This window comes from Podarcis liolepis (genome assembly GCF_965112155.1).
Source record: "Podarcis liolepis genome assembly, chromosome: 15".
In the NCBI taxonomy this organism is placed as follows: Eukaryota; Metazoa; Chordata; class Lepidosauria; order Squamata; family Lacertidae; genus Podarcis; species Podarcis liolepis.
This window is the reverse complement of record NC_139566.1, coordinates 22,652,748-22,666,081: the sequence shown is the minus strand read 5'-3', so window position 1 is coordinate 22,666,081 and position 13,334 is coordinate 22,652,748. Positions and strand designations below refer to the sequence as shown.

The 13,334-nt window shown below is 44.0% G+C and overlaps 1 protein-coding gene across 2 annotated transcripts in view; it reads right to left on the bottom strand.

Annotated features, from left to right (window-relative positions):
- The window catches only part of LOC310694931 (L-serine dehydratase/L-threonine deaminase-like), a 31,166-nt gene extending 18,772 nt beyond the window's left edge, over positions 1 to 12,394 (bottom strand). Inside the window, exons 1-4 of one of the 2 annotated variants that reach the window (XM_083478816.1) lie at positions 12,236 to 12,394; positions 9,592 to 9,923; positions 4,180 to 4,341; positions 1,103 to 1,142 (exon numbers count right to left, since the gene is read on the bottom strand). In XM_083478816.1, the coding sequence (XP_083334942.1) occupies positions 1,103 to 1,142; positions 4,180 to 4,332 (193 nt within the window). In that variant the 5' untranslated portion in view covers positions 4,333 to 4,341; positions 9,592 to 9,923; positions 12,236 to 12,394. The remainder of the gene's footprint in view (positions 1 to 1,102; positions 1,143 to 4,179; positions 4,342 to 9,591; positions 9,924 to 12,235) is intronic. The other variant, XM_083478818.1, reaches the window with a different exon arrangement.
- Between the last annotated feature and the right edge of the window lie 940 nt (positions 12,395 to 13,334).

Below are 13,334 nucleotides of genomic sequence, written 5' to 3'. Positions count from 1 at the left end.
ACTGAGCAACAGGAGCTCACCCCGTTGCGGGGATTCGAACCGCCGACCTTCTGATCAGCCAGTCCTAGGCTCAGTGGTTTAACCCACAGCGCCACCCACGTCCCATGGAGTATGACTACTTCTGGATATAATCTAGGGTGTCCTGCCTAAGGTCATCTAGTTTGTGGGAGAGGTGAAATCCGAACTGGGGACTTTCTGATTTGCAGCTCAGCCTCTAAGCCACCATACTGTTGTTGTTGTTAATAATTAAATTTTTATACTGCCCTATACCCACAGGTCTCAGGGCAGTTCACAATATAAAATCATAATCTAAAAACACAAAATACATAATAAAAATAAGAACAACCCAATAATTCCCTGCACCACTTTTGCATTTAGACTGCCAGTAGTTTGGTCCCCAAGGCTGTTGTTGGCATCTGTATAGGCACAGTAGGGTTGGGCGAATTGGTCCCTTTCGGTTTCTCTCATTTTTCCAAACTTGGGTTCAGTTCTTTGCATTTCCATGTTGGCTTGTGGAAACATTTTTTGAAATCCTTGCAAAAATTCACCAGCCTTTTAGTGTGATTTCCCCCCCTAATGTACACATAAGACGAGCCTGCTGAATCAGGCTAGTAGCCCTTCCAGTCCAGCATCCTGTTCTCACAGTGGCCAATCAGATGCCTCAAAGGGAAACCCACAAGCAGGGCACAGGCAATTGAGCCCTCTTCCCACCTGAGGTTTCCAGTAACTGGAATTCAGGCACATTACTGCCTCTAACTGTGGAGCTAGAGTACAGCCATTGTGGCTTCATATTATTTTTTTTGCAAAGCACTTTTGCCTAATGCATTTTTGCCTATGTTATTTTCACTCTCTCACACACAGACATGCATTTTTATGCCCATTCCTTAAGAACTGCGTAGCAAAATTCAGAAAAGTGCAAGTTCCAGAGGGCGGCTCTGGTTTTGTTCTCGTATTATTTTGGAAAGTGAAAGTGAATTTTGGAGATTCCCCTTTATACGCAAACTCAATTGCAGGTCTCCTCCATTCCTCGTCTCATCTAGCCATTCTCCAACTTGGAGCTAGCTTGCAGAACCCTGACATTGTCTACAGAAAACTACATTACCTGAGGCAGAGACAAACTCCTTGCTGCCTTTTTCGGCCATCTGTGAAAGCAAAAGAAGAGGAATGTGTGAACAGAAGCCATCTTAACCCCACAGCAAAAACAACCCCACGCACCCACGGTTCTTTCCAGGCAGGTCTGGACCAGATTCTGCCCTCCTGACCTCATAATGAACGTTTGCAGAATGCCCAAAGAACTCTGCTAGATCAGAGCAAAGGCCCATCTAGTCCAATATCCTGCTTCCAGCACTGACTAGGTCCCTAAGATTCCCCCCAAGCATGCTATAACTCTGTTAGTTCTTCATGAAGATCTCAGCTTTTAAAGCCCCCATTTAAGTCAGGCAGTTGACGGAGGGTGAATCATGCATGTTTAGTGCCCAATTTGATTCTTCCCAGAAGGAGCCTTTCCCCCAAACAAAGATGGCAGCTGCCTGAATATAATTGATGCTTTGAATTTTTAGAAATGAAATGAAAAGCAAGCCGCCTTAATGTTTTTAGATGCAGAGAAAGCATTTGATAATGTCTCCTGGGACTTTATGTTGGAATATATTAGCTATGGAGACATTTTTATAAAAGGAGTTAAGGCAATATATATAGAGCAGTCAGCAAAATTGATAGTAAATGTGTTAATGGAGAACTGCAAAATAAACAAAGAAACTAAACAAGGCTGCCCACTGCCACCTTTATTGTTTATATTATTTTTAGAAGTTTTGGTGCCAAGAATAAGAGGTAACCAAGAAATTAAAGGAATAAGGGTGGGACAAAGACAATATAAATTAAAAACATTTGCAGAGGATGCAGTGATATCTGTAGGAGAACCAATAGAGACAATTCCAAAAGCACTAGAAGAGATTAAAAAATATAGAGAAGTAGCAGGTCTTAAAATTAACAAAGATAAAATTGAGCTCCTGGTAAAAATATGAATAATGAGAGGAAGAACACATTACACGATATATCTGGCCAAAGGATTTGGGGGGAGGGGAGTTAGATATCTAGTTGTATGGTTAACAGCAAAAAATATAAATTTGTACAAAGATAATTATTTTAAAACACCTGGGAGGATATGAAAAGAAATTTTCAAATATCAGGTAGAACAAAACTTTCATTGTTGGGCAGTGTCAACCATAAAAATGAATGTATTACCAAGGATGGTTTTTTTGTTTCAATAAATACTGGTGACCAGCAAGACAGGTTGTTTCAATAAATGGCAAAAATATATTTCTAAATATATCTTGCCAGGGGAAAAAACCAAGAATAAAATATAAAATATTGATAGATGTGAAAGAGAGGTTTTTCCCTGCCAGGTATGAGATCATATTATGAAGCTTCCTGTCTGTGCTGATTGAAGGAATGGTTGTCACTGAAGAATCCACATACTATAAACTTGGAAGGTCATGGTAATATATTTTGGCTGGCACACGTATTTGTGGTATGAAAAGGTGAAAGTATATAAAGGATTTACAAACCATATAATTAGGAAAATTTTGTGTAGAGTATGGGACAAATATAAAAATGTATTTGAGCCAAAAACACCACTTTGGCTTTCGCCACTGGAACCCTAGCAGTGAAGAAGGAGGAGATGGTGGAAAATTGGGTAATTTATAGAAATTTGTTAAGAGAGGAAGGTGGAGAATTCAAATTAAAAGAAAGTAAAGATTTATCAGGAATGGTAACAACATGGATACAATATCATCATTGGAATGAAGTATTAAAAAAAATATGAAATGGGCATTTGGGGGACAAGTATCTCAATTAGAGAGAGAGATTGTAATGTAAAAGTGATGCCTCAAATGCATAAGATGTTATTGGAATGGGAGAGAAAAGATGAACAAGTGAAATCTTCAATGATATGTTGGGCAATAGATACTGGTCATAGAAATGGAGGCATGGGAACGATTGTGGAATATAGATATAAAATTTACAGATATAAAATTTACTGCATGTTATGCTTTAAGAGAAAATTATATGAAAATGTTATACAGATGGTACTTAACACCTAGCAGATTGGCAAAAATGTATAAATCGAATAAGTGTTGGAAATGTAAGGAGAAAGAAGGTACCTTTTCCCTTATGTGGTGGTCATGCAATAAGGTTAAATCTTGCCGGGAAATGATATATAATGAAATGAAAAAGATGTTTAAGGTAACATTTGTAAAAAACAACAACCCAGAATCTTTCCTTTTAGGGATTATGGGATCAGAGTTACCTAAATAATATAGAAATTTATTTATGTATGCAACAACAGCTGCAAGAACGATATTTGCCCCAAAATGGAAAGAAGTCCCGGCGAGAGAAGAATGGCTACAGAAATTAATGGACTATGCAGAAATGGCAAAACTTACAGGAAGAATAAGAAATCAAGACAACAAACTTTTTATTAAGGAATAGAAATGGTTTATCAAATTTTTTACAAACAAATTAAGACATTAAAAGGATTACTGTAAAAAACCCCTTGCAGTTTCTAAAGCATATATGAAAATAGATGAAGAAAAGAATAACTTAAGATAATCGGGATGTGCAGGTAAAGATGAAAATAAATTTATGGAACCGCAGGAAGAGGGGGAGGGAAGTTGGGGTTTGAAATGTTAAATTATTGCCGAAATGTTTATTTGCTCTAAATGAAAAATTAGAAATAAAAAATTTTTTAAAAAAAGATGGCAACAGCCAGACTGAGGAGGAGGCGTCAAGCTTGTGGCAGTGAGTTCCCTAAGCTGATTAAACAATATCTGTTATGTGCAAAATCACCAGAAGGTTCCCCTCATAGGAACACAGAAAGCTGCCTTAACCTGAGCTACAGCCAATCCTGGGGCAATAGAGAAAATCAGTGATAACTTTTGCCATTCTTTTTCATCTTCCATGGGAATGGACCATCTAGTAAGCCAGACAAGTGGCTTGTTGTCTACACTGTCTACAGTGTTTTCTCTGCACTGACTGGCAGCAGCTCCCTAGGGTTTTAGGCAAGAGTCGCCACCAGCCCCACCTGGACAGGCTGGGGATTGAACCTGGGACCTTCTGCACTCAAGGCAGCTGCTCTGCCACTGAGCCACGAGCCTTCCCCATATAGCCTTCTCCTTTCCTTACCGCTTTGCAGTAGTTCCCTATGCCTCGTATCATAAAGGAGCCAGTGGGTTGGGAGTTTTCGAGCTTCAGGTAGACCTTGGTACCAGCCAATTTGGAGAGGTGGGGGCTGACCCGCAGCGGAGTGACCACGTGGAAGGGCTTGGAGGAGGCCATTGTGGAAAGCTGAGGGTAGAATGGGGATTAGGTACAGAATAAGCACAGTGGAAGAATAAGGGGGAAAAATACTGTTTTACTTCCTCCAGACTTCATTTTGACACTTTCTTCATGGCTATGTAGTCCATTGATACAGTCACAAATGGCCAAGGTTGTGAGTGCTGTGATCTTAGAATCTCAAGTCTCATTCTATTTAAATCAATCAAGTTTCTAGTCCTCATGCTAGAATTTCCCCCCAAAAGTGCAGGCAAGTCAAGCTTGCTGATGGGGTAAGACTCCAGGGGTCAGCAAACCTTTTCAGCAGGGGGCCGGTCCACTATCCCTCAAACTTTGTGGGGGGCTGGACTATATTTTGGAGTGGGGAAAAATGATACAAGAGCACCACGAGCCCTGGTGGCTGTTTACCTGTGTCTTGCAAGCAGCAGGGGCTGGCAGCGGCGGGGGGACGATAAGCGGCACGCGAAGGGGCTGCTTGAAATGGTGGCTGCTCGAGCGCTGCTGCTGCTGCTGGCACCAACAAAGCCCAGCCCCCTTCCTCCTCTAGGCAGGGCGATGAGAAGCCAGGAGGAGGGAGGGAGGAGGAGGCACTGCTGGCGCCGCCGTGTGAGGGAGAGGGAAAGAACACACACGTGCTGTCGATCCACGCAGCGATTCCTGGACCCTCCGTGGGCCAGATCCAGAAGGCAATTGGGCCTGATCCAGCCCGCAGGCCTTAGTTTGCCAACCCATGGTGTAAGCTGTCCTGTGACTGCAATGAAGCTTCACTGCTCAACTCCTTGTCCCTCCTTGTGATTGGCTCTTAGTGCTGCGAATTGAAAGCCGAAAACCAACTAACTCTACCACCAATTGCAGAATCCAAATGGTCCCAATACTTCACATCTGTATTTAACAATCTACACAGTGAACTCAAAGGAAATGAGACCACTAAAAATAAAATCAATAAACTCCAGGAGTGGCCAAGGGTAGAAGAAGAGGAAATTAGAGAGATAGTTAAAAATTTCAAATCGGGGAAATCGCCTGGGCCAGACGGTCTACCAATAGAATTATTCAAGACCTATATAGATTGGTGGGCAGAACCCTTAGCTCAATTGTTTACTCTCATAGATAAATATGGGATCATACCTGAGATATGGTTAAGATCAATAATTATCCCAATCTTTAAAAATGGCGACCCAAAAGAACCAAGGAATTACAGACCGATAAGCCTATTATCAGTGATAGGGAAAATCTACGCTAAGCACCTTTTATCTAAACTTCTTACCTGGATGAAAAATCTAAATTTACCAGGGAAAGAACAAATAGGTTTCTCCAAAGGTTGCTCTACATTAGACCACTGCCTTATACTTATGCATTTGGTTAAGAAATATAGATCCCAAAGGCAATCTAAGATATATGCTGCTTTTGTAGACTTTCGTGGTGCATTCGACTCAATTGACCGCCCAAAGCTGTGGAGGAAACTCGCAGAATTAAAAATTGATCAGCGCTTATTGATTCTAATACAAAATCTATACTCTTCCAATACCTGTCAAGTCAAACTTAACACCAAAGGTCACCTTTCATCAGACATCCCAAACTCGAAAGGGGTAAAACAAGGGTGTATTCTCGCTCCCTTTCTATTTAATTTATTTTTATCAGACTTGCCAGATCACCTCCAAAAAATAGAATCACATGCCCCTAAACTTAATCAGAAACCAGTTCCTCTCTTATTATACGCAGACGATGCTGTCCTACTATCATTAACGAGCTTGGGTCTGAAACGTCTTATATCTTCTCTGATCCTTTACTGCGAATGTAACAAACTCTCTATAAATTATGAGAAGACAAAAATTTTGGTCTTCTCGAATGGTTGGAAATTAGAGAAATGGAAAATAAGAGGGCAAGAAATCCAACAAGTGAAAATCTATAGGTATCTGGGAATCTTATTCCAGAGCAATTTAGGGTGGGCAAATCATCGCACAAATGCCATAAAACAGGCAAAGTGTACCTCATCAGCAGTTGCCCGTTTTTATTATCAGAAAGGTAATCAATTTATTCCTGCGGCCAATCAGATATTTCAAACAAAAGTGCAATCCCAGATATTCTATGGAATCCCGCTATGGGTCCAAGCATATAACAGTGATTTAAAAAAGATTCACTCCAGCTTTCTGAGACGTATTCTTGGACTCCCAGCTGTGATTAAATATGAAACAATGTGTGCAGAAATAGGCATACACACAATGGAATATTGGGCATGGTCCACCTCAATAAAGTACTGGTTACGCTGCCATTTTCGCTGCCCTCCATCAAGTCTGCTCGCTGATTTGCTCAAAGACTCCTATAAATCAAGATGGTATCAGTACCTCGAAAAAAAGATTGAATCTTTAGGCATCGAGCTGGAGCCCCTGTACAATTCTAATGAGCAATACATTTTCCATAATATCCAAACTAGACTAAAGGATGTCGAGAGACAAAATATTATGGCAGCTGTAAACAAAATTTGCTCCCCCATATTCTATGATTTAAATATCTTAGATAGCAGAGCCAATTACGTCACTAAATTAATAATCCCAGCCCAACGTAGGGCTTTTATGCTGGCCCGTTTGAATGTTTTTCCCTCAGCATTTGTCAGGGGAAGATATCAAAACATTCCTAGAAACAAGAGATTCTGCAGATGTTCTATGAATGTCCCGGACACTGTAGAGCATATTCTCTTCCATTGCCCATTGTACAGTATCCCACGTCAACGCGTGCTGTCCCCTCTTTTGGGTGGTCTGGAACCCCAGCAAGGTGAATGTGTGGGATTCTGCCTATCCGACGTCGACCAAAGGGTAACGGCGGGGGTAGCCGAGTTTTTGGTAGCAGTCCTCCAAGGAGCAGGTTAACAACGAAAACCACTGATTTTATATGTATATATATATATATATGTATGTAGCCAACTGCTGCCTTTTATATATATTTCAAAGCTTTTATATGTTATTTCCTCTTTTATGGTTTTATTTGCACAATGCCTAATAAAGGTTTGATAAGTAAGTAAGCTGCGAATTTAGAAACTGAAGTTTCATTATTATTATTTTAAAAAAGAAAACAAGCAGGTTCTTGGGCCTTGTGGCTAAAAACATATGTTTGAACATCTGAGTACAGTAATCCTGCCCCTTTATTTTATCGTCTTATGAAAAATCTTTAATAAAATCTTTTTTTTAAGGGCAGGAATGAGGAAGATTATGACAAAAGGGACATTGTGCATATCATCAATTTGCATAATTTAGATACGTCTCAGAATTCATCCGAAATTTTGATAGGGTGTTTTAATTTAAAGAAAGTGTGTACAATCCTGCAGATAGACAGCTGAACTCTCAGCCTGCTGCTATGAATTGCTTTTTCGCACCCTTCTCCCTACCCGTTCTGCTCACTTTCACCTTGGCAGTGCCCATCTCTCCGTCTGGGGTCCTTACCTAGCTCATTTTGGGTGGTTGTGGTGGGGAAACTTCAGGGTGTAAGGGGAAGGCTCTCTACTGCTCCCCATATCACCTCCTACCCATATACTATATTAATGGGTGATGTGCCTGAAGTTTCCTATCTTAACAGCTGGGTTTGCACACATGCATAGCTCTTTAAAGAAAGCTGACATTCTACCCTTCACAGCTGTTCAGGCTTGGGGAGAGCGGGGAGCTGTGATCAGCCCCTTTCTTCCTTCCCTGCCAGACAGTGGATTTTGTTTGTCTTTCACGTTTAAAAGGCTACAGACACATGGAGCTCTCCGGGTGCTCCGTGCGAGTCGGTTTTCCGGGTTGCAATTTGGCCACAGGATCCTGACCATGATGGAGAAGAATTCAAGGCAACTTCAGCACATGGCCCAGGGGTACTTCCGTTCTCATAGCTTGAAGTCATCGTTGGGAGTTCCCAGCTGCCTTCTGTAGTTCAGAAACGGACTTACATAGCCAGGCTGAGAAACACGTCTGATTGAAATCCTGGGAAGTTATTCTAGGCTTGAGAAGACAGCCCTGGGCAGAGGGTGTTGCCTTATATCAGGTCAGAGGATTTGCTCCTCTTGACCCAGTATTGTCCACTCTGACTGGCAGCATCAGATTGTCTTTCCCATCACTTGAACCTTTTAACCAGAGATGATAAGAGACTGAACTTGGAACTAGGGACGGGCAAATCTGTTCCTCCCGGTTTCTCATTTTTCCAGTAATAAGTTCAGCTCTCCACACTTTGCATTTTTTTAAAAAAGTCCTTTTTAAATTCATCAGCATTTTAGTGCTAATTTTCTCCTCATCTAAATATTTGTATACCATTTTACTTCATGTGCATATATCTTTTTCAGCAGAGAAATCTCCCCTAATCTAATGCATTTTGTATATTGTTCCTCTAATACGTGCATTAATAATAGGCACACTTTAGCATGTGCATTTGGAGACGCATCACAATATTCAGAGAAGTGATGAATTTCCATGGACGGCTGCATTTCAGCTGGCATATTGTTTCAAAAAGAATGAATTAGATACGTTTGCCTTTGGATCAGTGGCGTAGCGTGGGGGGTGCAGGGGGGGCCGACCGCACCGGGCACAACACCTGGGGGTTAGGGTTAGGGGGCGCAAATACATGGGTTAGGGGGCGCAAATCCACGGGTTAGGGGGCGCAAATCCACGGGTTAGGGGGCGCAAATTACTTGCCTTGCCCCGGGTGCTGACAACCCACGCTACGCCACTGCTTTGGATGCAAACTGAATTGAATTTGTGTCCCTCCCCCCATCCCTATATGGAACCTTTTTAAATTTATTGCATTTATTCTCCAAGGAGCTCAAGGGATGCAGTGTACATGGTGCTCCCTTTCCTCATCCCTTCCCCACAGCAACCCTGTGAGGTAGATTTGGCTGGCCCCAGATCACCCAGTGAGCTTCATGGCCAAGTCGGGATTTGAACCCTGGTCTCCAAGATCCTAGTCAGACACTTGAACCACTATGCCACACTGACTCTCCAATAGATAACCATCTTTCCCTAGCGCCCCATTGTGCTCCAAATCAACCCAAGACAGTGCTTTAACTTTCCCATCTACAGCACTGCTAAGATCTCCGAGTATAGGGCAGTATATAAACAAACAGACTCTCCCTGCAAGCGAATTTTCCTTCTTTACCTAAACCTCAATTATCCAAGTCTCCCAAGGATCCAAATTTGCAGTGCAAGCGGCCTATACCTTGCTTATCTGACGGCAAAAGGTGCGCATTACATCATGATGCACATTGTCTAGCAGACCTCCAGCCAGACGATGAGACGCACTTACTTGTCGAGGGTCTTAGAAGAGGCTTTGGAGCTTGGCTTGCAAAGTGGTCGGACGGCAGAGCCGGATGCTTGCGATGGTGTTTTGGAGGAAGCCGCTGGTGGACTCAGAGGGGGGCTCTCCTCCTTCTCCTGGGGGTGGGCTGCCTGGGTGCTGTGCTTATCTTCACGACTCTGGTCTCATTGGGGGAATGTTGGTTTCTCTTGGCCCCACTTTATAAGCCGGTGGTCTTGGCTTGGTGCTGGCCACTTATGGGAGGCGTGGTGCACTCCCCATAACCACTGCCCTCGCCTCTGAGGTCATCTCCCTTCCTGTCCTCCAACCAGAGATCCGACCTAAGGGAAAGGAGCAGAATCAATGCTTAAAAGGATGTCAGCCAGAGGGGAAACAGGGAAGGGTGTGTGTGATTCATTGCAAAAGGGGGAAAGCCTATTTCAGTCACTCCAATACCAAAAGAAGAGGAGCAAATGAGAGACAGACAAGGCTAGCTGGTGGAGGAAGGAGGGGCTGGGGGGACAGTCTGGGGTGGCTGCTTCAGACAAAGGGCCCCTTCACTCAAACGGTCCAGAAGCGGCTCAAACCAGGTTGGCGAGCTGGGTCTGGAATGACGATGAGGCAGCGTTAGGAGTGAGGGGCAGGGAAACACATTGACCCCAGCAGATAGCTGTGTACACACCAGGCGTTGAAAGCAAATTCCCTCACACCCAAAGAATCCTGGGCACTGTACAGTGGTACCTTGGGTTAAGTACTTAATTCATTCCGGAGGTCCGTTCTTAACCTGAAACTGTTCTTAACCTGAAGCACCACTCTTTAGCTAATGGGGCCTCCTGCTGCTGCCGTGCCGCTGGAGCACGATTTCTGTTCTCATCCTGAAGCAAAGTTTTTAATCCGAGGTACTATTTCTGGGTTAGCAGAGTCTGTAACCTGAAGCGTCTGTAACCCGAGGTACCACTGTAGTTTGTAAAGGCTGCTGGCGATGGTAGCTCTATAAGGGGGTCAACTACAATTCCCAGGATTCAGGGGAGGGGGACGTTCCAGTCTCCTAAGAAGGGGCATTTTGTAGGATCAGCAGAATGAAGGGCTGCAGCTTCTGCAGGGAGAGTGAACTATGAAAGGGAGCAAGAGAGAGAATTCACGAACACAGAAACACAGGCAGATGGCTTTTCCTGAGTTGGTCCATCCGGCTCACTGCTGTCTACACTGACTGGCAGAGGCTTCAGGCAGGGAGTCTCAGTTCTACCTGGAGATGCTGGGGATGGGAGCTTCTACATGCAAAGCAGTTGCTCCACCACTAAACTATGGCCCTTCCTTTGGAAGCTGCCTTATACGGAGCCAAGCCACTGATCCACCTAGTTCAGTATTGTCTACTCTGACCAGCAGGAGCTCCCCACGGTTTTAGACAGAAGATGCTGAGGATTGAACCTGGGACCCCCCTGCATGTAATGAAGATGCTTCCCCACTGAGCTGCAGCCTTTTCTCTGTGACTCCCCATCCCCATCCATAAACCAAGTGTGGTTTCTGTTCCAGTCCCCAGGGAGAATGGTCTCTTCGTTCACAGGGTATAGCAAGACCCCCTCTCCCCAAAAGCCTCTTCTTCTGTTCATGCTCCATCCACTGACTGGCTGGGTCACCTGTTTTCCTTGGTTTTGGTGCTTCCCCTATGAAACAACACTTGGCTGTTATGAGATATCTCCAAGCAGTGAGATCTCCAAGCAGTGAGAGATTCCAGCTCATGCTCAGAGTTACGTTTGCTTAGAATGAAGGTCAGCAGAGACCGAGGTATCTTTAGGAAATATGGTTCTAATTTCACTTATATACAACCTGAGCATAAGATGTTGTGGGGGGTGGGGTGGGGCAGGTGGCTCACAACATTAATACCCCAACAGATCTTGTGTCTATGTTCATTACAAGTTTGGATCCAGCACAGAGCAAGCAGGTCTTAGTCTCCAGCTTCCAGCCTGCTTCCAATTCCACTCTCTCACACTTCCACCAAGCAACTAGGTGCTGGAGATGAGGGAAGGAAGGCCCACCCATTTGTTCTATGGCCACGGAACAACTTCTCTAGTTCAGCTTAATTAGTCAGACATCGGATCAAATAACTGTAGAGTTGGAAGGGACTCCAGAGGCATCTAGTCGAACCCCCAATCACGGCAAAAGAATCCCCGAGAGATGGCCATACAACATCTGCTTAAAAGCTTCCAGTGAAAGAGGTTCCACCACCTTCTGAGGTTGCCCGCCCCACTGTCAAAGAGCTCTCAGTGTTGTGGGTTCGAGTCCCACGTTGAGCAAAATATTCCTGCATTGTGGGTTGTTGGACTAGATGACCCTTGTGGTCTCTCCTTCCAATTCTGCAAGTCTATGATTGTGCATCTCCTTGAGATCTGGAACCTTAAAACTAAAACGAAAAGCACAGATTCTCAGAAAACACTGGATTTTCATAGGGTTTCCATAATCCAGTGGAATCACGTCTATGCACAGCCCTGGTGGAATCATGGAACAGCCAGCTGCTGGGTGTTGGCAAGGCTGTAAACTTGGGGGGTGCTTGTGGTGTTCGGTGGTGGTGGTTGTCCCAAATTTAGGACATTCATTTCTAAAGTCCAGGAGGCTTTCTTTAGGTTGATCAGCAAAGGTTGTAAACTTGAATTACCTGAGACGGGGCAGTGTCCCCTTGGAGGTCTAAACGGACTGTACGATCACCCACAGGTTGTTCTTAGTGCATCTAGGAGAATAAGGCAGGAGCCCCTAGAGACTCCCAGTGTCTCTGGGATTCAGGTGTCTGTTACTGCAAAGGAGATTCCAGAATCCCCTGACTTCTGGTTGGCTGGAGGTGAAAGGTCAAACTCCAGGGATTGTGACATCCACTGATACCAAGACAACAGAGCCAGGCACACACAGGGAGCCAGGGAGCCCCTTGACCCCTCTAAGCCAGTTTTCATAGGAATATTGGAAGCTGTCCTATACTGAATCAGACCATTGGTCCATTTTGCTCAGTATTGTCTCCACCCCAATCATCTAACTCAGACACTGAGGTCCAGCTCTGAGGGCCTTCTGGTGGTTCCCTAACTGCGAGAAGTGAGGTTACAGCGAACCAGGCAGAGGGCCTTCCCAGTAGTGGCGCCCTCCTTGTGGAACACCGTCCCATCAAATGTCAATAAAATAAACATCTATAAGACTTTGAGATGACATCTGCAGGCATCCCTGTTTAGGGAACTTTTTAATGTTTGATGTTTTATTGTGTTTTTAATATCCTGTTGGAAGCTGCCCAGAGTGGCTGGGAAGGTCTGGCCAGATGGGTGGGGTATAAGTAATAAATTACAGTGTGGTGTAGTGGTTAAGAGCGGTAGAATCGTAATCTGGTGAACCGGGTTTGCGTCTCTGCTCCTCCACATGCAGCTGCTGGGTGACCTTGAGCTAGTCACACTTTGAAGTCTCTCAGCCCCATTCACCTCACAGAGTGTTTGTTGTGGAGGAGGAAGGGAAAGGAGAATGTTAGCCTTCGGGTAGTGATAAAGCGGGATATCAAATCCAAACTCTTCTTCTTCTATTATTATTATTATTATTATTATTATTATTATTATTATTATTATTATTCTGATTGGCAGCTGCTTTCCGTGGATTCAGACAGGGAACATTCCCAACCCTACTGAACCCTACTGGGAGATGTCGCTGGGGATTAAACCTAGGGCATTATGCATGCAGAAGGTAACACCTTGAACTTGGCCAGGGAGCAAATTGGTAACCTCTGA